The sequence below is a fragment of the Thunnus thynnus genome, chromosome 2 (assembly GCF_963924715.1).
Source record: "Thunnus thynnus chromosome 2, fThuThy2.1, whole genome shotgun sequence".
NCBI lineage: Eukaryota > Metazoa > Chordata > Actinopteri > Scombriformes > Scombridae > Thunnus > Thunnus thynnus.
Window position 1 is genome coordinate 7,150,815 of NC_089518.1, and position 24,689 is coordinate 7,175,503.

The 24,689-nt window shown below is 42.4% G+C and overlaps 1 protein-coding gene across 3 annotated transcripts in view; it reads left to right on the forward strand.

The window, feature by feature from the left end:
• Positions 1–632: 632 nt before the first annotated feature.
• The window catches only part of tncb (tenascin Cb), a 46,715-nt gene continuing 22,658 nt past the window's right edge, over positions 633–24,689 (forward strand). For 2 of the 3 annotated variants that reach the window (XM_067601422.1, XM_067601431.1), the window contains exons 1-8: positions 634–975; positions 12,688–13,243; positions 14,440–15,660; positions 17,511–17,774; positions 17,871–17,986; positions 18,501–18,654; positions 23,118–23,387; positions 23,801–23,986. In XM_067601422.1, the coding sequence (XP_067457523.1) occupies positions 12,760–13,243; positions 14,440–15,660; positions 17,511–17,774; positions 17,871–17,986; positions 18,501–18,654; positions 23,118–23,387; positions 23,801–23,986 (2,695 nt within the window). In that variant the 5' untranslated portion in view covers positions 634–975; positions 12,688–12,759. Of the gene's footprint in view, positions 976–12,687; positions 13,244–14,439; positions 15,661–17,510; positions 17,775–17,870; positions 17,987–18,500; positions 18,655–23,117; positions 23,388–23,800; positions 23,987–24,689 lie in introns of all 3 variants that reach the window. The other variant, XM_067601441.1, reaches the window with a different exon arrangement.

Here is a 24,689-nt window from a genome sequence, read left to right on the forward strand (position 1 = left end):
TGTGTTGACTATAACTGACTAGTACTAGCATGTTTGCAGCTGGCTCGCATGTTGTTACAGTTGTTCACCGGTGAGTAGTCACTAGGTTGCCAAACTTCTAGAGCCACATATTCAATGGAGACAAATGAATGAATTTTAGTGTGACGCTTTCTGGTTTGACAGGCTTTTATGCAAACAATCAAAAATAGCAGCACAGATAACTCAACAACATGAAAACTTTCAGTTTGGTTCCATGTTTTTAAGGTTGCTCCAGTACATAACTTTAGTATATTTTTAGAGTATGCTGGGATCTGAATTGCTCTCCTCATCAATCTCACAAAATTGAGCCAAGGCAGTCCCATTTCACTCCCTGCTTTCAAGTTCTTAAATGCTATGTTAATGCAGGCCCTGCATTCACTCATACCTCGCTTTCCATTGGCTTGCCTGCTGCAATTTGCAGCTAATGGTCCACCACCCCCCCTTCACCCACCACCCCCCTACCCTTTCCCCCCCATTTTCCTCTCCTATTCTCTTTCTCTCAGTCACTCTCTCTCTCTCTTTCCAGCCTTGAGGCGTCCCGTTTCAGCTCCTTCGCTTTGAGTCACAATGCTGTGGAGAGGGTGAATGGGTGGGGGGCATTTAAGAGAGCAGTAGGTGGGAGTGGAGTCTGACCGCAGAGGGTCTACTGTTTAAGAGAAAGGGAATTCTCTCATTCACTCACTCTCTCCCTCTCTCACTCCGCTGCTCTCTACCTCTCTCACCCTCTCTCTCTCGCTCTCTTCTCACTGGCTGCACAACATCAGCCGGCTCTCTAGGTAGGCTGGAGTAAACACTCTAAGAGAACAGAGAGGAGAGGGAAGATGACAGAGCTGTCAGCGCTCTGAGAGATACAGACTGGTGAGAACATTTGTCAGGGCTGGCTGATAAGACTCTCTTCAACACTGCTTCTGCTTAGATTTTCTAATCAGTGGAGAGGCTGCTGGCATTGTGTGTGAGGTAAGTCACCTTCTTTACCTGCATGGAGCTAGTGTATTTGAATAGGAGCAGAATGAATGGGCTGACTGCTTTGTCTAATTAAGATACTTGAGAAAATTGAAGCTGGACAACTTTACAGCTTCGACCACATTCTCTCAGCTTTTTTCCACTTTTATATAAGTTAATATTAAAACTTTCTAGAGGAATTATTTCCTGTTTTAGTCTCTTTTTGTGGTGATTTGCACTGCATAATTATTCTTATTATCAAGTAATTATCTTTTTTACTTATTTTTTAGTCAGTAAAAAGAGTATCAAAATGCTAATTACAAGTTATGAGAGCCTAAAGTGACATCTTCAGATGACTCTTTTTATCCGACCAACAGTCCAAAACCCCAAATCATGCAGGTTATAATTATATAAACCTGAAGAAAGCTGCAAATTGTCAAATTTGAGAAGCTGAAACCGACAAATGTTTGACATTTCTGCTTGATAAATGGCTCGAATGATAATCAATTATCAAAATTGCTGTAGTTTAATTGTCTGTCAATGGAGTACTGTAAATCAATTAATCGACCAATTGCTTCAGCACTGATACACTTTCAGTGACCGCACTGAATGCTACATTCTCACCTCCAATGAAGAATGCGGGCAACGTTTGTAATAAAAAGCTTATTTCCATTCATCAAAGCAGCGTCTGTAATTCATCCTCATGTTTTAGTAGCGAGGACTTCAGAGACAGGCTTAATTTTGCTCTTTACTGCATGCACCTGGGTGCCAATTATGTTTTACTCCCAAAGTTTTTCCTCTTGCTGGCTATTTTCAATTTATTACCACAGCAGGTAAAAAATCTTCATCATCTTCAAAGATGTAAGTCTGTAATGATCTACTGAATGATTCTGCTTGCATTAGGGCTGGTGGAACAGCAGAGGAGAGATGGGTAGGGTTGGTGTGTATGTGTGTGTCCGAATGCATGTATATGTGTGTGTACGCTGCTAGCCAGAGTAGGTCCAGCTGTACACTTTATGGTTGCCAGCAGACAGTAGGCTTGTGTAACCCAGGAGACAGACAGCTGCTCTGTATTAGATGCTGCTGGTTGGTTCCTCTCCCAGATCTCCAGCATAGACACTGCCAGCTGTAAACTGGCAGCCTCACTGACACACACACACACACACACACACTAACTGTTCATCTCCATGTGCTTCCCAGTCTCCCATCTCCAGGTCAACTTCATTTCTTTGTCAGTTGAGTCCCACGGGGAGATAATATGAAGGAGAGGATGTTTGATGGATTAGTAAATAAGCTGGTATTCATTGACATGGATGTTTGACAGCAGATATTTCTGGATTGAATGCAATTACTCACATTTTTTTCTGTCCATCAGTGTTCTTGATTTTACTTGGAAAAATTTAAAAATGAAATCGAGCCTATGTAATCTTTGCTGAACAGCGGCCACTGTGGCCACAAGTAGCAATTATGGGATAAAACATTAAATATAGTGTAACAGTAGCACAAGTAGAGAAGAGTCATGACTAACATCAGTGAGTTAGCAAACTGACTCAGCGGTATCAGATTGACAGCAATATCTATATGTTTGCTAACTTACTTTAAACTACTGGTCATAACAGACCAAGTTGTAACAGCTAATTGAGAAAAGGTGCGTTTTACTGTTTATGGTTTCAACTTTCAAATTGTAAGAAAATGAATGTGCTATTTCTGCTTTCAAAATTTACAGTCTCACTTTAAAGTTTTTAGCCTCAAACATATTTAACAAGCCTCGGAAACTGTATTTAGACCACAGTGGGACTCCAAAAGTCTTCCCTTGAAGCTAATAAAATTCTTTAAGGTGCATTAGTAGTCCTTTGCAGCAGGATCAATTGCAGGTTTCACAGATTTACACTGCAAAACCCTGAGGCTGTTTGAAGAAAATCGCATCTGCATGGTACTTGATATTGGAAAACCCCTAGGTACGTCTTCGAGAGAGGGGGAGAGTGGTAAACGGGTGAGTTTACCACCTCTCAGTGAGAAGAGAGAGAAGTGGGTGTGTATGGAGATATGAGGTGGGCTGCGATGGAGGAGACCCACAGGATACCAGGGCAGCGTCTGCTGGATGGTAATTGTGTATGATGAGGAGATGCAAACACAATGAAAGAGCATGGCTGCAACTTCAGGTTCACTGTGGGCTTGTCAAGTTGAATTCATCCATCTGAAAAACCTCTTGTAAGCATTTTGTGTAATTATAGTTTAATTTTACAACTTTCTGATTAACAAACTTGTCTTTTACAAAACATGACACCATGTTGGGATTCTGCTCACATACTGCCTACCTCTGCATAATAGGCGTGCTATCTGCTCATAGTTGGCCGCGCAGGCTTGGTGCATTAATGTTTTATGATGCTTTGGCTACGCATATGAGTAGCCACTGACAGTGACACTCGGCATAACGATGAGTGGGAAACAGGCCTTTGTTTGGACAGCTGTTAGCTCCCAACGCTCCGTGCCCTACAAAGCTCTATGAGAGGGTGACTATCTTTAACCCCACTTAGCTCCTCCACTGGTGATTGAGAGCAAACAATAATTGTGTGTATTCATGATGACCCACGCTGGGCAAGACTCAGGAGAGATGTTTTGGTTGGTCTAAATGAACGTCATCTTTAATTCAGGCTGATGCAGACTCCCTTTGCTGCCTCCTCTCTTACCCTTCCCATTGTCCCTCTTCTTCACCGTCATTGTTGGTTTCTGGTAAAATGTCTTGCTGTCTCTAAATGTTGTGGTGTTCCTTGAAATTTTAGCTAGAGTCGACATAATTTATGGGTACATGTTTGGATAATTTCACCTGGACTAAGCTGCCCTGTGGATATGACCACCTGTGCTCCAGATGGTTCTCAATACCTGAATCTAGTAAACTCCAAGACACATACAGCTCCGTAAAACTGAAGATATAATGTTCAGAGAGGAGAGGTTGGCATTTGTAATTTTGGTCAAATGGTAAAAGGAAATCATTGCATCATAAACTCAATTTTAGTATATTGTGGATCCAAAGTATCATTATTATTATTTCAACCAATTACTTGGGGTATCTTCTGTCTTGTACAAAAGAGTGTAAATCATATTTGAAATATTACTCATTTTATGAAAGAAGATGTCACTTTATTGACTTAGTTTCTGATTTAAGCTCATTTGAGTAAAATCCGATTTTAGAAGAGGAATCCTATTTTCTCAGTTCCAAGATTCTGGGCTGGACTTGAGAGGTTGAGAGGCTGCATTAAAGAGTACTCTGCCTTCTTTTCTCCATTGGTTTTGTGTTTAAATAAATATATGTAAGGCTCGGGATTTACACCAATGAGTGTATTATCCTCACAAAAGTCACTGCAGTCTTTTCCTCTGCCTGGCCCTGTCAGATTAGTCATCAACACAGAACAAAAACCCCCCTCAAAGAAATCCAGTGTTTTAAGCATCCCAGATGGTTTTTAATGTTCCTCTAATGCTAATGTGCAACGGGAAAGAAGTGGAAGTCTTGGGGTTGTGGGATCCAGGATGCCTTTGAATCGCGCAGCCCTCCATTGGAGGCAGCCAATAGACAAATACATGTGGTAGACACTTCGCTCTGACACTTTGCCTCTACCAGTGACCTCGCACATTGGAATGCATGAGCCATAATGTTCTTGGAACAAGATGGGGGCCCTTTCGAGAGGGGCAGACAATTTAAATTGGGGAAAATGGCAAAAAACGGAGAAGCCAATGAAGAGCCGACCCCGGGGACCGGGGTCATTAGGCTCATACAAGTGTCTGAATGGAAGGCACTCCCAATTTGGACATGCAACACGCTTCAGGCTTTCATCACAGACAAGGACAAACAGATGTCTGGGTATCACAGCCAACACGCTTGCTTCCATTTCTAGTGGAGAGAAAAAAATCCCTTCTATCCTGTTTGAATGGAAGTAACCAATAAACCTCCAGTGTAAAGTGCTGAAATATGCAGTCTTTGAAAGGCCTTGAAAACTCCTCTAGCATGTTTACTCAGCATTCTTTGGACTTTGTTGAAAAAAATCTCTCCCTCCAATGTCTGACTTTACCATTCTAGCCACTCTACAATTTGAACGTCTGAGATAAATTCCACATAGAAGGGGGATTTTCTATCGTCATCTTGATTAAAATAGTTTCCTTTGGTAAATAAGAGATGAAATAAGAAACCAGATGGTTCTGGGTCACTAAGTTGATGGTATCTCTCAGCCTGTAGGTCAGCTGAGTAATGCTGTCTGAGAGCTCCACACAACTGTGTTGCGTCTGGTGTTGATGCCATTTATACCACAAATACACTGGTAACGATTACATGTTCAAAAGCTCACAAGAGGGGACGATCATGCAAAATAAACCAGTCAAAAGCTCTTTTGAGATTGCAAGGAGATTGCACTCTCACCTTGCAGCTGATTACCTGAGAGGGAAGGTGTTAGTTACATGGTAAGTTTAGATGAGCCCCAGAAGCCGACATCAATACCTCCATGTAACATTACGACACAGACAGCCAGGTACAAGCCAGATTTTTATAGTAATTGCAGTTCAGTGTGAAAGCTGAGGAGAGGAAGTAGGTAGAACGGACTGCTACACAATTACAAGTGTCTGGAGAAAACAGCAGGTGGATGTGCTGTAAAGGCTGCACACGAGGCTGCCAAGCCTCCGCACCACACAGGGGTTAGGCTAATAAACAGTAGGTCACCAGCACCCTGCATGTTAAAAAGCTCATGAACAATGACTACCATCCAACCTCTCCATCTGGACCCAGCGCGAACAGCAGCGCAAGACGGAGGCACCGCAGGGGAAGAGCCATAAAGAATATTGATGGGCCTCATGGCGAGCCACGAGTCAAATCACAATGCAGTAAAAACTAAAATTGAGATCTGACTGTCTGCTGCACGATTGACCCAATGAGCACCCTTGTTCACTTAACATCCGTTTCTCCGTATCTTAGTGTCAAGGTCGGAAATTGGTTTCGGTTGAAGAAATAGACTTTTTTGGGGCGGTATCAGTCAGACATGTCAACTCTGGCTCCAAATCACTCTGGCGGTTCTGTGAGCATGATAGGGCTCAGCCATGGCAGTGCGCTCTCTCTGAGTATCCAGATAAGTGTTTCCGCTGGTATCTTAGATCCAGCCTCCCCGTCCGCCTTATCAGCCACAAACACACTAACCTCCACCACTCCCCCGCTATCTGTGTCATCAGATCCAATGGGGTCACAGCGGAGAGCCAATGAGCGCAGCCTCGGTTTGATGAAACCAGTCTTCTTTTCATCCATCAAAAACACTGTATTCCCCATTTTATTTCTCTTTAGCAAGTCAAATCATTATTATTTTATTTCTACCATAAGGGAAATAATGATAGCAGCGAGTGTTGGAGTGAAAATATTGATATGCTTTATTGATTTCATGTCAGTGCCTTCAGTCAGAATTGTCGGGTATGGGTAGGGAATGGGAAGATTTTATTCTTCAAAGAGAAAGAACTGAGCCAAACCTCTGTCGGTGGTTGAATATAACTGTTACATATATTAAATTATAGTTATTACACAGTTTCACATCTAAAACAAACACATTTGCCTGGTTATCTTAAGTGCCATCAGGACCACAGTGAAAATAGTCTATGTGGGTACGACTAGTCATTACAAGTTGTGATTGTACAGCACTCGACATCTTAAAGTCATTTCTATCTATAATTAAGTTATAAAACCCTTTTCTTTGAACAAAAATCTGACAGTACAATGAGAATATATTGCTTGTTTTAAGAAAATTACACATTAAAACTACAATAATTGATTCTTTTTTTGGCAACTTGGTGGCAGCAGAACAAGCTGCAGACACACAGTTTAGCAAACAATCGCCTATTTACGCATCCAGCAGACACACACCAACATAAGCATCCAGTTAGAGTTGTGTTTCTGGCCACCTGATGAACAAAAGTCTCATATTCATTCTCCTTTTTTTCTTGAAACCCAAAACGGATGAATTTAATGTGCAGAACTGCAGAGTTGCTCAATAACTCTCTACAGGCTAGTCACTAAAAACGTTCCTGTTCATTTTACACTTAACGATATGATTCATTGTTAATATAAAATATTGATTAGTGCAGCTTTAAAGACAAAAAGGTGTGGTGATGAAGATCGCACATCAGCTATACTTCTATATTTAAAGCATATCCATTCATCTATGAAGCTGGCTCCGTTCCCATAGACATTAAAGAATAGAGCTCAGATCGTTTTTGTTTGTGTTGCTCTGTGAAACGTGTGCTAACCTGCTCACGTCAGACAAGATGACAGATGCTGGAGGACTCTCCGGTGGAGCAAACTGAGAGGAGGCTCATCTTTAGCCAATTAGCTGTGTCCTAATGTCATGGCCTGACCATTTCACAGCCACATTTGAATCAAATCCTGCATTCAGCCAATAGCCTCACATGAAACTGATTACTTCATAGTCTTGTTTTCTAACACTGCACCTCTTCGGCCGTTAACCGAGCAGTTTACTCTTTATTCTGGGGTCTGTTTTTTTTATGGAGTTCAGCACAACAGCGATGGCCGTATCAGTCATAAAAGGCGGGAAGAGAAAGATGGTGCGTGTCTCGCAGAGCGTGAGGTGATAAAATTTGAAAAACCTTTTCTGAGAAGCAGCAACAATTGTAGCATTGATCGAGCATCGAGCAGTCAACTCAAGCCATGCTTCTTTCTGGAAATTCATTTCTGTGTTTGATGATTATAACTCACAGCTGTAGTGCTGTCCTCAGCAACTTGCTATCTCTCTAGCTATGACCTTGGTGGAGATACAGGACCCAAATCAATATTCACCTGCTCTGGCTGAGCTTTCTTTCTTTCACCTTGCAGGCAGGTTGATTGTGATAAATGTTTATCACCAGATTTCAATATTGGTGGATCTGTGGCTCTTTGGGATATGAGATTGCGTTTTAAAGTGAGATTAGAGGAAGAAGTTTATTTGATTATTCTTGGCACGGCAGTGAGTGTCCGTGACTGCGGCCCATTCCCCGGTCACTTCCCTGTTGCACTGTGACAGTATCTTAAGGTGAAAAGAGCCCCAGACAATAACCCTTCATTCAGTCCATATACCAGCGACCCACATTTGGATTCTGTACCAAAGAAGGCAAGCTGAGTTTTTGTCATGGGTGACCTACAAAACTATGCAAGCTTGATAAATTCTTAAGAAATGAAAAGAAAGCATGTGCATCCTATCAGACCTGTTTAATATACAGTCCTGGGACTTGAGTTGTAGTTATAGTCATTGAATATTTACAGCTTTTACACACCAAGTGGGGCACGCTACTTCATTATTCAGTTTGTTTGTTGTCAAGTTATCAGACGGATGCCTTGTCGTCTTTTCACACTGCTTCCATTAACCGCTGATAGTTAGCAAATCTCTCTTTTCTATTTCTCTTTTCATACAAAAAGCGCTGACAGCACTTCCATGTTGGTCTGCTTTTAGATAACCTAACACACATTGCAGTTGCACAAACTGATAATATTTTGCCTTTCTATTGTGCCAAAACAAATTGCATTTTCTCTTCAGAGTGACTACACAGATAACTACCGCTTAACGCTTGCAGAGAAATAGTTTTCTGTTCTGATTTATCTTGGAGCTGCCATATGGTAGAGTCTCAGCAAAGGTGAACTACAGTGACATTTAAGTTTGTGAGCACGGGGCCCTGGCTGAGTTTGAAATAAATCCTGAGTTTTGCATATGATGTCTGCAATCCTCCCCCGACAGAAAGTCTACTCATCTTTAAACCAAGTGAAAGTACAACTTTAAAAGATGGGAGACAGTAGGAGGAAATGATAACACTGGTAAAGTAATCATCCACCGGGGATTTGTCCGTTTCCATTGAAACAGCACTGTCCAAATGGAAACAAGATCAATGCTCATATTGATAGACCACTATAATAAGACAGATCTTTGCATGCCACGTTGGGCTCTGGGTATCCAGTAGCTTTTGGGGATTTGTGCTGACTGGACCATGCTGGTTTTACTCTTATCTTTATCCTCTTTTTCCTCCTTTGTGTGAAATAAATGCATTCCCTTGATTTACTGAAGGATTAAGGTTCTAGACTTACACAACATGGCTGCAAAAAAAGAAGAAACATCTAGGGACATGCTGGAAAACGCTGTTTCCTGTAAGGACAGATGGAGTTATTGCAGCTTGAACTTGATGGAGGTGCAGTGTTTTTTACATTACACTAATGGCAAAGTCAGGGATGTATGAGAGGCAGACTTATGTAACGAGACACTTCTGTGGATTGTAAATTCTAGACTCTTTGAATGTCACTGTTTCATCTTGACTACACACATGTCAAGAGTATTAACTCTTGCTGAGACAGGGGTGTGCACACCTTTGAAATGCATTTGTAGTAATGTACATAGATATGTTGATATGATCTACATGTTTTGATTAGAAGAAAGATAGCACTGGTTGTTTGGTCACACACTTGAAGCAACCTAAAGTTCTCCTGGAAAAATGACTTGCTTCACTGGGCTGCACATAAGCCAACGTGTTCAGGGGTCTTTGGGGGGCGAGATTATAGATCTAAATTTATTTTTTTAAATCTTTCCCTAAACTTCACCAAGTAGTTTTAGTTGTCTATCGCTGGGGATTCAATGTACGGATTATAACCCAAATTGGTTGACCCAACTGGTTGTTAGAAATATTAACTCCTGCCACATTGGTTGTAGTAAGATGTAAGAACAATCAACAATCTGGCTCTTGGATGATTGGTTGGATTTCTGGCACGTCAGAAACTTTGGTCGGCCGTCTTGTGGTTCTTGTCTACATCTTCCAGCCATCTGTGGCTCCAGATCTTTTTTCCTAAGTAATGTTACCTTTCTCCATTTTTGTCAATATTATTGAGGATGAGGTCATCTTGTTTGAATACACTTTATTGGAATTGTCACTGGACAAAACTAACCTGGGGTTTCATGCTTATGTTTTGAGCAAAAACATTGTGTCCGGTCAATTGATCGGTACAGCGTCAGCAGAAAAGTCGCAGGTTCTGACTGTGCAGAAAGGCCGTTAACTCTGCTGTCTGCCCAGCTTAAACTAAAGCAAACCTTAGAAGTGGCAAATATGAAAACAAATAATGATTCATTTCTGTAAAGGTTATATGAATTCTGGAAGGCACTGACAAACAATGTTGCCTTGGCAATAGGAGTGCCAATTTTGAATTTGTTGGTTATAAACCCTTCTAGATATGAAGACCACAATGCATTATTTTTAGGTTTAGGGTCCAGTTTAGGGTTTAGGGTTAGTGGGTGACCCGATAGGCGCCTGATTGACGCACGCATTCACTTTAATCCCAAAACAACAATACCATAAAATGAATTTAACACTCCTGACAGTGAGAGACCTAATCAGTTTTGAAATGGACCCCAGTTGGATCTTTAAAGCATTTCCAGCACTCCTGTGTGAGATATAAAACTTCAAGTGTTTCCTTAGCACTCATTCAGAACAGGGTAATTTAGATCAGTTGCGACAAATGTGTGTGTGCCAGCAGGTTTTCCCTGGTAAAATTCGGCTCACATTTGACCACAAGGCGGGCAACAAGCTTTGTTGCTGTTTGAGAAGCTAACTATTGAGCAAAACCAAGTGAGGGAATAACAAAGCAGCAGCAGTCAGATTGTATCAAGTCCGTGTCTGCAGTGCCAACAACCAGCTGCATTAGCATAGTGCCAGGGCCACAGGGTGCTCATGAAGGAAGTCCAAACAGAGGGATCAGTTCTGTGTTTCTCAGGGTCACACTCAGATTCTCTTTTTGTCATTGTCTTGCTGCGTATTTAAGAGTAATAGATGGCAGCTAAGCGGAGAAAAAGCCAAATCAAAATATTTCTCAGACTCTGTGGAAGTTTCTTCTCTTCATCTATTTCTGAATAAAGCTGGGTTTTGCCAGAGCCACAGATTTTCACACAAAAAGCAATTTTCTGGCTATTTTGTTGATTTAATCCCTAGTTTGTGATGCTTGGGCACAGCGGTGTGACTGTATTGGAGTGTGTGAGTGGACGTGCATGTGTGACATAGTGTGTTAGCAAGTGAGACAGGAGGGGGTGAAGCTCTTTAGGACCCCTGAGGGCCCAGATCCTCAACGCTCCCATCAGCAAGCTACATTAGCACTTTTACAGTCTACCCATCATGGAGGCGCTCATCCCTGCCTGTCTAATCAGGGGGCTGGGGAGGGTGCAGGGAGGGTGAGGGTGGAGGAGGTGAAGCCGTGGGATCCCTGCAAGCTGAGCTCATCTGTCAGCTCGCCTAATCACACGTCAGGCCAGGATGAGGAGACCGAACACTTCCTGGAATATTACCTGCTGACTGTCAGCCTCCCTGTTTCTGTACACATTAAAATGACTGGTGAAGATGCCCTGTGTTTTCATTGTATCCCACATCAGCTGTAGCACAGAAAATTAAAACCCTTCATACATATTCCACCACAGGGTTGGTATACGCTTTGTATGCCTGGAATCATGCATTATCCAGACATATTCATGTTGGCTGCTAACAGCTGCCATTAACCTTTAGAGCAGCCAAGGCACACATTGGTTTTATTAGATGTAGGAAATGATTGGTGTCAGCATCTCTGACAAGGTGGGGTAAAAAAGTGCAATTATCTAAACTCTGCCTGAGCCAGACTTTTTTTTTTTTTTAAAGGAAGCCTATTGCTGTGCATGGAATCTATATACATAAGTTTGTCCTCCCATTTGGTTCCAGTACTGACAGACCAAGAGCTTAATTTATGCCTCTCATCACCTTTCTCCATATAAATAACTGGAGACCTGATTATTAGAGGAACAAAATGCTTCAAGAACCACTCCTGTTGCTCATAAAAAAACACCTAACGTTGCATGCAGCAACAGCATACCTTTAACCAACCTGTATATTTAATTTAACGCTAAGATCAAAGAACAACAAAAAACATCAGGTTTTAAGGTCGGCTTTCACGCCACAAGCTCAGCACATTTTTTCCAGCAGACCTTTTAAAAGAACCATGTCTTCGAAGTGTTTGGTGAAAGCAATAAGAATTATGTTACAGAACTAAAAGAAAACCCAGTCGCTGTCAGGAGAGCAGTCTGGGAATGCTGACCTGCCAGTTTGCGGGTAGCAGGGAAGTTGCAGACCTTTGTGCTTTACAGAAAGCCCACAGATGGTCTAACCATACACTGGTATTAATCTGTCAGCTTGGGTTGTGGTCTTGGCTGTGGAGGAAAGAGGAGGCTCCCTGCCATGCAGGTGTTGCGGGGCTGTTCGTGGCAACCTGTCCAAGGTCACATGCCACTCCTGCAGTAATTGCCGCTCTTGGTCCTGGAGGAATTGTGAAAAGAATGCCCCAAGTCATCCGCTAAGTGTGTGTCTCCTCCACTGAGAGCAGAGGGGCTAAAATGGGTCACAGGCACCAACAGGATTGGAGGTAGTCTTTTGTTAGGGGCAACAGAGGAAGGTTAATTGCTTTTTAGTGGGATACTATAATATTTCACACCAGCTATGGTCCCTAGTGTGGATGTATGTGTGTGCGGTGGGACCATGTTGTTGAATTTATCCCCAATGGCAAGGGCACACCATAAAAGTGAACATCCAACAGAATTCTGTGTGGATTGCTCTGTGGGTACACATAAAGATGAACTTTGTGACAAAGATATGTGCCTAGAAAATAAATTCTTGTTTTGTCTCACTTTTCCATTCTGCCTGTACTTTCTCCAATTCTAGGTCTCAAAACAAGAACACCAGATTTGATACCTGCATAGAATCCACTACCAGTCCAAGTGACAGGGTTTCATCATGGGGAAAGGCTTCCTCTTAGGCTGCGTGACCGTGGCCTTGCTCATTCAGCTGTCCTCTGCTGGCCTGGTCAAGAAGGTCATCCGCCACCGCAGAGAGGCTCTGATGCCTAAGAAAACCCAGGAGAACCTCACACTGCCCCACCCTGACCAGCCGGTAGTGTTTAACCATGTCTACAACATCAACGTCCCCTCCACGTCCCTCTGCTCAGTGGACCTCGACTCACCTGGAGACACCGAGCTCAAACACAAGAGCAGCCCGGTGGACATGCAGAACACTGAGCACATGGAGCACACGGTGGACGGTGACAATCAGATCGTTTTCACCCACCGCATCAATATCCCCAAGCAGGCGTGTGGCTGCGACAACCAGCTGCCAGACATCAAAGATATCCTGAACAGGCTGGAGATGCTGGAGTCAGAGCTGTCTAGTCTGAGAGAGCAGTGCGGCAGTGGGGCAGGCTGCTGTGGAGCTCAGGTTACAGGTTGGTCTCCACCATATGCTGTATGTGCTGTTAATATACATGCAATCAAATCAAGTCAGATCTGTTTTAAAGTGCTCCCAGCAAATATGTCTTGTCTCTACAAGACATGAATGCACATTTCAAAGGACAGAACAAATACATCACAATTTTGGTGTAGCAATGGCTTTGTATCTTTGAGTCAATTAACCTCTGCTGACAGTATTTTACATTCTAGCCAGCCACATTTTTGTCAATAGCAATGCAGTTATGAGTGTAGACATTTGCATTATAAGACCTGACATCTGATTTAAAAAAAAACAAAAACAAAGTTGAGTAGCAAACTTTTTCATGCTAACAACGTCCTTATTTTTTGATTTTCGGATTTTGAACATTGTCTATACAAAGCTCTTTTAGTAGTTTTGAAAATTCCAACTGCAATACCACATGATAATAATGTAACTGCCAAAAGATAAAGGAGACAAAGTGCTCACTGTAATAAACTGCATTCACTCTATTAAAAACATTTCTCTGTAAGTGCATTTTCATAGTTTGTTGAAATGGACTGAAACCAATGGCCGTCTGGAAGTTCACTCAAGAAACTTTTTTATACTTTCAGACAATTTGTAGTTAATGGGCTAAGACATAATAAATTACTGGTCCATTCCTGTAACTAAAACATAAAAACTAAACATATGAACATAAATTACAAAGTAAAGCTGGAGAGGACTGAATAGTGCAACATCTTCACTAATTGAAACACTATGGATTCACCCAGTTTGCATAAATCTCAGGTTTGTTTGAAGGGACTCTTTGGATTTGTATGTATGTATGGGGGGGCGGCTGTGGTAGATCGGGTCGTCTACTAATCAGAAGATCAGCGGTTTGATTCCCGGCTCCTCCAGTTCACATGTCGATGTGTCCTTGAGCAAGATACTTAACCCCTAATCGCTCCTGATGGCTGTGCTATCAGTGTGAGAATGATTAGATTTCCTCTGATAGCAGATTGGGACCTTGCACGGTAGCATTCAGCGTATGAATGTGTGTGAATGGGTGAATGTGATTCATAGTGTAAAAGTGCTTTGAGTGGTCAGAAGACTAGAAAGGCGCTAAACAAGTACAGTCCGTTTACTATTTATGTGCACTGTTTTACCGACAGATTTGTGATCAGGTTGGAATTGTTTTAAAATGCTTCCTGCTGCTTTCTTGCCTTCTTCCAGGTGAAGTGTCCACAAAGCCCTACTGTAATGGTCGTGGGAACTGGAGCACTGACACCTGCAGTTGTGTATGCGAGCCTGGATGGAAGGGCCCCAACTGTACCGAACCTGAGTGCCCCAATGACTGCCAGGACCAGGGCCGCTGTGTTGATGGAAAATGTGAATGCTTTGAGGGCTTTGGTGGGGACGACTGTGGTATTGAGCTTTGCCTGCTGGACTGCGGCGACTACGGCCACTGCGTCGAAGGGTCCTGCATCTGTGAGGAGGGCTTCATCGGTGAGGACTGCACCCAGACCAACTGCCTCAATAACTGCCTGGGCCGTGGACGCTGCATGGACGATGAGTGTGTTTGCGATGAGCCGTGGACAGGCTTTGACTGCTCTGAACTCATCTGTCCAAACGACTGCTATGACCGTGGACGCTGCATCAATGGCACCTGCTACTGTGAGGACGGCTACACTGGAGAAGACTGTGGTGAGCTCACTTGTCCTGGCAACTGCAACAGTCGTGGCATGTGTGTGAATGGCCAGTGTGTTTGTCAGACCGGCTACAGTGGAGAGGACTGCTCAAAGATCACCTGTCCCAAAAACTGCAACGAGAGAGGCCATTGCTTCAACGGGAAGTGCATCTGTGATCCAGGATTTGAGGGTGAAGATTGCTCCATTCTCTCATGCCCTGACAACTGCAGCAACAGGGGCCAGTGCATCAACGGAGAATGTGTATGCGACATAGGATACCAAGGCGAGGACTGTAGTGAGCTCTCTTGCCCTAACAATTGCCAAGACCGTGGTCGCTGTGTTGATGGGCAGTGTGTATGCAACAAAGGCTATGCCGGGGAAGACTGCAGCATCAAGACCTGTCCAAAAGACTGCATGGGACGTGGGGAGTGTGTGGACGGCAAGTGCGTGTGCTTCGTTGGCTTCACGGGTAAGGACTGCGGTGAGCTGACCTGCCCCAATGACTGTCTGGACCGCGGCCACTGTGTCAACGGGCAATGCGTTTGTCATAAGGGTTTCACTGGAGAAGACTGCAGCGAGAAGACATGTCCAAAAAACTGTCTAGACAGAGGTTACTGTGTCGATGGCAACTGTGTGTGTTATGACGGTTTCACCGGGCCAGACTGCTCCATACTGACCTGCCCAGGGGACTGCCAGAACCAGGGACGCTGTGAGAACGGAGCGTGTGTCTGTGATGAGGGCTTCATTGGGGAGGACTGTTCTGAGGGTAAGACTGATCACAGTGATTTGATAGCAATAATTCTCAGACGTGCTTTTTCAGGCTCTAAAGTCTACAAGATTGTATATCATGCTGTGTACTACAGTGATTTTGTTATTATACTACCAGTGGGAGGGGTGCAAAGTCAGAAATATTCACTATTCTACACATAGTGGCTTTAAAATTGCATTCATCTGTTTATTTGGGCCACTTGAATGCAGAACTCCTAAATAAGCTAAAAAATCACATTTGACATTATCTCCTAGTAATGTTTATACAGCTAATGTGGTTTCTACAACCAGCAGCAGACACAAAGAAACAGAAGCATTCATTTTGTCTTTGCTAAAACCAACACCTGCCTATTAGGAGACCGCCCGTTATGTTGCAATAGTTGTGATAGTGCTGACTGAAACTCCACAAAAAAATACAGAACAGTCTCCTGAGCACAAAATCCACTGTTGAAAACAATCCCACTTTTAATTTATAAGTGTGTGAAGTTTCCCTACAGCCAGCAATCGGATACAAAAACGTTTTATAACCATCATCAGTACATGAAATTTAAGACTTTTTAATACCCCCTAAGGCCATTTTTTGAGGGGAAACATCAAATCAATGTTTAAGACTTTTCAAGACCTGCACATTTGGTGCTGGGCTGGTTGAACACATTTGGAACAAGCCTGATGAGAGTGGTGAGTCTGATCCAAAACAGTAAAGTTGTGGGCCATAAACCCAAAACAGAGGAAGATGCTAAAACTCTCTACAGGGCTGAGGGGAACTGTATAGTTGGTGATGACTCTCTGAGGATATTATCGTAACTATAAGTGCAGGGGTGGAGAAGTGATTTTAAAAGTGTGGGGGGTTCTACGGGTGGGACATGCGCATCGCAACCTCCTGCCTCCGGCCCCCGTTCCAGTCTCCACAACATGCCAAATCAAAATCAGCCATGCATTTCTACAATTTTTTCTACTACTATAGTTGTGACCACTGTTTCAACTTACCATAAAATAATCACTGAGACCATATACTGTAAGTAGCCGTTTCATACCTCTGATCTGTTATTCCCTAATCTGTCGTCACAGCCAGCAGTAAGTGACAGAAGCACCATTTCTGAATGCACGCATTAACTTTACAATACTGCAACTGTTTACTCTTCCCTGGGCTGGCTGTGATTGGCTGGATCTAACTTAACCAATCAGTTTTCATGTATGGGTAACACCCACAGCTGTGACACACCTGTATGAGCGATACCTTCACATTACACATAGTCATTTGACCCACTGCTCATATAAAAATAATCATTAGTGCAGCTCTAACTTAAAAGTTGTTGAAAGTTCAGAAGATCTGAGGTTGCGCTACGGCTTAAAGGAAACTAATGGCATGCAACATAACCAGGGTTCAGATCAAGCAATGCATGAGCATATTCATGAAAACAACATGTGTCACATATGAAATGTGATGCCTGACATACAACTTAGTGTATCAATGAACATGATTCATGGGTTGAATTTTTGCATGATTTTTTCTCCAAATAATGCCAATATGGCTTTGAATCCTGCACTTAGTCTTGAGATTATATTTATATTTTCTGAAAAATGTGAGCTGATATAATGCCACGTGTTTCAACAGAAAATCAAAGTTACCCAACTCTAGATTTCTAGAAGAATATCTTAATGTCATCTTATTTCTTCTTTCAAAATGTCACTCAGTCATCCACACTCAAAATCACTCAGCAAGTTTAACATATGGTACTTAAAGAAAACTCACATTTTAAGCCTTTATGAAAGACAGAGACATTTGCAGTGTTATTAACATTTTAAAACCCTTAGAACAGATTATTGACTTCCAGTGTCTCTCCACAGTGTCACCACCCAAAGACCTAACGGTGGTGGAAGTCACCCCAGAGTCGGTGGACCTGTCCTGGGAGAATGAGATGCGTGTGACAGAGTACCTGGTCACCTACGTGCCCACAGCCACTGGAGGTCTGGAGCTGGACATGCGGGTGCCTGGGGACCAGAAGATGGCCACTCTTCGGGAGCTTGAACCTGGTGTGGAGTACCTAATCAGCGTCTATGCTATTCTGAACAACAAGAGGAGCATTCCTGTCAGTGCTAGAGTGGCAACGCGTATGTGAATCCAACTTTTTACAATCTAACTGTTTACAAAAATCACCATATGAATCTAGAGTAAATGAAGTCAGAAATTTGTTCTAATCCTGTCAGATCTTCCGGAGCCTGAGGGACTCAAGTTCAAATCAGTTCGAGAGACATCGGTGGAGGTGCAGTGGGACCCATTGGACATTCCCTTCGATGGCTGGAACCTCATCTTCAGAAACACTGTGAGTTTAGCTACCCAAGATGTTAATGGAGCTTACTTATTCCAGGGGGTGGTTGAACTCTAGGGTTTACCACAGCCTCTATCATTATCCACATTTTCCTCTGGTAGAAACCATAAACGACCCGCTGCGGACCCCCTACTTTAAATTCAGCTATTGCCTAATGTGCAAACATGAACATCATAGTGAGTATCCTGTGGAAAATAGCCTAGCCAAGCCAGAATGCAAAAACACAGCAGTTAAAACTGTGAGCATATCATGACAGCTTCAATAACCGTACAGCATCAAGCAAATGTTACTTTGTTAAATGCTTTATTTTTCTTTTTGAGAGCTCATAGAAGTCTTAATAAGCAGTGCTACTGGGATCTATTCAAATCTGTCAACTCTTAAGTCCAAACGCCACCCAGAGTGCCATTATGTATGATTTGGCTGTTTTTTTTTTCCCCCTTTTGCTCCACACATTAAGCCAGGACTAGTCTTTGTAGTGGTTGATGACTGTGTTTTTCGGTGCTGGCAGAAAGAGGATGATGGTGAGATTCTGAACTCCCTCGGCCGTCCAGAGACCACCTTTGAGCAGTCGGGCCTGGGCCCTGGCCTGGAGTACGAGGTCAAACTGGAGGTGGTGAAGAACAACAAGCATGGACCGCCTGCCACCAAGAACGTCGTCACAAGTAAGTGTTCATATTCACACTACTAACTGGCTTATCGTTCTTTTGTTTTAGATTTACTAGAAAGGTTCTATTCCAGCGGGGTGTACATTTACTCTTTGCAGTGGTTTGTCTGAACTTAATACTCTACTACAAGAATTATGTAAAAAAAAAATCATCCCCATTTTTGGAAGTAACAAGTATTTTAATTGACATAATGAATCTTCATTTGATTCATCAGAAACATACCATCAGATATTACAAATCTAAAAATGTAACCTTGTATGGGTCTTAAAATTCAGTTTTATGAAATAGTTTGTAGTGGAAATATTTTCTTTAGAAGGAAAAGAGATGGGGGATGAGATAATAGGAATGATTTGAACCCACAACATTGTGAATAAAAGCTGGTCTGCTCCACATATATCAACCCTAGCTTATCAGTGTTGATACATACTTTGCTCTTTGTGACCCTTATAAACACGGGATTTTCAGTACCGTATTCATACAGTGGAGAGAGATACACTTTTGACTGATGGATTCAAGAAAAATTAAAGATATATATCAAAAAATTGTGATCTTAACCTCTCAGTATGAAGCCTAACCTTTGTATTCAAATGCATTTGCAGGAGAATAAGGCTAAACACTTACTTTTCACCATTCTGACCCAGTGCTGCAGATAGAGGGGGTGTGATTTTCCAGAAATAGAGGTTATTGTGGAATAAATTGTCACTTAGACCTGTCAGAGTTAGATGCAAAAACTGGCTGTTACCTTCATACTTTGTGCAGGATCATTGGTTTCTATACCTGGGTTATCCATTCTGCAGCCCTCCAACAGAGTATTGAAAACAGCCTGACATGTCAACCCTGAGTGATTAGCTCATTAGATTTCATTGCATTGTTCTGATTTAGCGACAGTAGTAAAAAGAGCTATGGATTTCCAGCCCTGTTGGCAAGTTATGAGATATCTCCATAGCTCCACCAGGCTGTCGCTATAAAGCCCAATGGCTTGTAACACTCAGAGGAACTCGAAGCTGGGGATCAATAGAGAGAGAAAAAAAACGTCTTGAATTCCTGACTCCACCTGCCAGACCAACCACCAACCACCAGGCTATTTTTAGGTGTCTTGACTTGGGGGTAGGTTAAAACAGTGCTCCAACTCTTGTTGAAGTTGTTAAATGTGTATTTTCTTTAAAAGTGAGGCTTCATGGCTGGCTTCCCAGCCTGAAACTTAATTCTGGACTTAAACGGTGCTAGCTTGTACCCCTGGGAGACTTCTGTTTCAACAAGGCAGATTCAACAGGCGCAGCAATGTTCGTCACATTCAGCACTAAATTTAATAAATGGCAGCTCCATCTAGCAATGGGACAGGCCACTTCTTTGCTTATTTATGGTGTGAAAATGGTCTGCACCTTGCCAGAATAAACAGAGGGAGGTATGCATGGAAATGCCATTAGAGGCCTATCATAACCTTTTCTTATACACCCTTCCTCCTATTCAGACTAAGAGAAGGCCTGATAAATTACAGCAATAACTGGTTGTAGTGCACAATTTGGTGGGTTTTTTTTTGGTCAGATTTCATTAGTAACATCTATAGTTTAACCAAAGAAAAGCTAACGTGCTCACAATGGCAATAGTAACATGCTGATTTTAAGCAGGAATCATTTTTATCATATAATATTCTGAAGCTAACGGGAATGTCATTAGTTATGCAGGTTTTTGGTCATAATCATATTGGAAAGATTTCAATTTTGACCTGATAGTTGAGGGAAATTTGTTACAATTAATCCTGAGGGGACTGTGAATGACTGTTTAATGAAATCCTTCCAATAGTTAGTTTCAATAGGAGATATTTGACTCTGAACCAAACATCCGGTGGCAACAGAGGAGTCTGGATCAAGTGGTGGATCGACCAACTGACAGCGACATCCTTAGAGCCGTGGTGCTAGCATGGCTAAAATTCTGCACGCAGAATGTATGCTATCATTGAATTTGAAAACTTGTTGGCCAAATATTCCTAATGCTTGGTATTTGGAACAAACCTTGTAATACAAGTCGAAGTTAAAAAGTTAAAAAGAGGATGAATATTTTTTTTTAGCCACTGTTTATGCATGCATGCACTTGCGCACACAAATATACCCACGTGTCAGCACGACTTGGATTATGAGGTTCAGAGTTCTTTGTGTCACTCAGGCTCTCTTAATGTCTTCCATTACACCAGCTTGCAGTGCGTATTGTGGGATTTGCATGCTGAGGGGGCTAATTGCGTGAAGCAAGTCCCCCCGCTTGCCCCTCTCTCCAACCCCTTCAACCCAACCCACCATGTGTGGGAGGCACCAGTCAGTCAAGCAGTCAGGCTCAGAGGGATGCCGGCCTCCCAGGAGAATGATATCGTGACACCAGAACGACACACTCACAGCTCCCTCAGAAGACAAATCTGTGTTCAGCTCAAATGCAGATCCTTCATTTTATCAGCCCAGCACAGAGGGTTGACTTTCCTAAAGTTGCCTGCGTGTGACAAATCAATTTCAGCACTGATGAACAGGCGCCCTTCATGGCGCAGGGGTTTGATCTGTAAATAGTTTGAATACCTCATAAATGCAAGAGAGCTGTCATATTTTTCAGCACCTGTGTTGCTGAAATGTATTTATGCATATACCACCTTAGCACCGACCCTCTTTACTCAGTTCTGTGCTTCCTGCCTTCATGGTCTGTGGTCCATGGGAAGAGTAAGCTACCAACCCTACCAGTGATATAACTATGATGAAAAATATTTACTTCTGCTCGAACTCAAATTCTAACTGAAATCAAGTAGAATTAAGATGCAAACGCAATGTCTGACAGTAGCTTCAAATTAGCCCCTTTTGCACTGTACTAAGCAGAGCAAAGCATTATTATGTATGCTAAAAGATCTGCCAATTTAGAACATTTCATATGTTCTTAAAGTTGGAGAGTTATGTAGAAGCAATTTCTTACATGAGAAGAGCATATGGGAATCCAGAAAGTTTGTGGATGTCGGTATGGTTCAAAGTTCAGGTATTCAGGGATGTTTCCATAAATTATAGCTTAGGTTGTGACCCTGCACCCACACACTGTTCTTAGGTTGACTTCACATGGTGCCACTGGAATGCAACTTTGGTTTTGTGAACTTAATAGTGTTTAAGTTCTGTGGACAGCAGGAGCCAGGAAACTAATCTCCAACCATGCAATTAATGGATGACTAACTCTGCCTCCTGAGCCATAGCTGTATCATTAATGAGTTCTGTTGGACAACTCATTCATTATATTTTCAGATTGAGTTTGTGACATAAGAACAAGTAAATTTTTATTTGGAATTTTCTAAAAGTTGCAGTGGGTAAACCCAGTCCTCCAGTGGTCTTTATTGCACCATAGATGTTCTATGTATCCATTTGCTTCCTAAAGGCCTCAGTATGCTTATGTGTATAAGCAATCACAACAGTTTATTGCACTGAGACTCCAAAGACAGAATTATTGGAGAGAAATCAGGGTTGCAGTGGGATGTAGCGAGGACCAGGCTATGAGGCTTCTAGTTCAACCTTTGAGTGTTTCTATTGGGAATCCCACCTTTAGACGTGCTCACACATTATGTTAAAAGACTTTTACAGGCCTTTACAAATTCTTCTCTGGCCAGTCTATACAGCTTTGAGAACAACTGCCATACAGTTCATTAAAATTAAAGATAAATTAAATCAATCAATCAATCAATAAATAAGGTTTATCTTGACAGGAACTATGAATGTGTATACCCTCACAGTAAGGGGATTTTAAACATCAAAGTCTGTTTCCACGTGTTGGGGAGTACTACTATCTGTACTTATATCTTATATACTTATATGTACTTATACATACCTGTACTACTTAAGCCTTTGGTGGCTCCAGAGGGAGCTCTGTGAAATCTGATAAATTGCCTTAAGTGATTTTACTTGAGGAAATTGCGTCGGTTAGGGCTGAAGAAATGAAAAAATTCTGGAGTGTGGAGTTAGAAAGAAGTGAGGTTACCAGACTCCTCATCTCTGCTTGATTCTAGCAGCTACATTAGCTGCTACTAGCACAACAAACCCATATCTCTCTAACAGAACTGTTAGCAGTCGAGTTGCATTGTGGGTAATGTAGGTGTCAGGTTTTGACAAGGAAGGAGACGATATCTCTGTTTCTGCTGAATTGACTTTAAAAAACTGAATGTCGTGACGATGTTATCAGAGTGCAAAGCTAAATGGTATAGTATTTTTGTAAGCATCACTGGCTTCACAGTAACAGGATTTGTTTTCAAGTATTTCATTTCATTTCATTTCATGGCTCACAATAAGAACAACTGTTCTTCATGGTGTTCTTCAAGTAGATTTGAATTTGCTGACAACAACTGCATCTCCTCTAATATCTGTCAGCAAAATGCATCAAAATGCAAAGATCTGAATTTTTCCAATGAGGGTCCTTTACCACCCTTCGCTATGTACCTTTTACCCCTCCAGGGATTGATGCCCCCAGCCGGGTGGATGTGCGTGACGTGACCGACACTACAGCATTGGTGACCTGGTTCCAGCCCGTGGCCGAGGTGGACGGGGTCAGTGTCTCGTACGGGCCCAGCTCCAGTCCTGCTGATCGCACCGTGGTTGAGCTGTCCTCCACTGACACCCAGTACCACCTGGGAGGCCTCGCCCCCGACACTCAGTATGAGGTGTCTCTGACGGCTCGGAGGGGAGAACAGACCAGCATTCCTGTCTACGAGTCCTTCCTCACAGGTAAGGCTGTAATGACAATATGATGTGCTGTGTTTTCAGTCCTTTAACTACAGTTTTTAAAAATATGATCTTACCTTCATCTTAGAGATGAAAAACAGCCACAACTAATTAATTGTTTATTACATGTAGGTTTAAGAGCTGCTGCGCTATTTTTCTCAGCCTTGGGGGGGGACCACATATACTTTACTATGGCTTTATTGTTATTGTTATGAGTGTGTGGGTGTGTTCTTTGAAAGCCCAAATGTCCACTTAACTACAGAACAATGAGGAAAATCCTCCAAAGTGGCGATTTTTCAGCCTTGACTGCCAAAGGGAACCGCTCAAGGTTTAGAACTAGATTAGAAGTCCAAATAGGGTATGTCAAGGTTTTATGTTACGTCTATCGAAAGTCAATTTTTGCTTGTGTCTGATAGACCTGGATGCCCCCAGAGACCTTCAGACAGTTGAGCTGACAGACGAGAGCATCACTCTTGAGTGGAAGAACAGCAAAGCTCGGGTGGACAACTATCGCATCAAGTACGGACCTCTGTCTGGAGGCGAGCACGGAGAGCTGCTTTTCCCCCCAGGACCCAAAGACACTACACAGGCCAAGATCACTGGTACTGTATCTCAGACATGCACACACACACACACACATACACACACAAAAAAGTGTGCACAGCTATCCTTGTTAGAACATTGCATTGACTTCCATTCATTGTGGACAACCTAACCCTAACCCTAACCTTAACCAGGATTAGGGTTAGGACCAGGCTTTAGTCCCCTCAAGGAATACTGGTGCTGACAAGGTCGGTGTTTTACTGGAAAAGGTCCCCAAGAGGAAACAAAAACATGCACACACACACACACACACACACACACACACACACACACACATATATGCACACACGCTAACACCATCCAGATTAACATCACCTCTATCAACATGGACGGTGCAGAATCAGGCAACAGTCTTAACATTTTTTAAGTACACAGACATACTATCATGTGCAGATTGTGCATATTATTATATTGGTACCACTCTCTAATGAAAAACCTTTTATCATGGGTTAATTAGTTGTGACTAATACCTCTTATTAACAGTTAATTAATCATTGGTTAAAGCTTTATTGATCAGTTATAAAAGCCATTAACAACTTTTGGGTTGCCAGGTTGTGAAAAATCTATTTGGCTGGTGTTATTGACCCCAGCAAGACATAGCTTTGCCTGTTTCATTAGGTGGTTCTTAATGTTGGTCCAGATGCTCTGTAGCTTTTTTCCAGTTGGTAAGTCTAACTGTTATAGCCATGGGAACATGTTTTC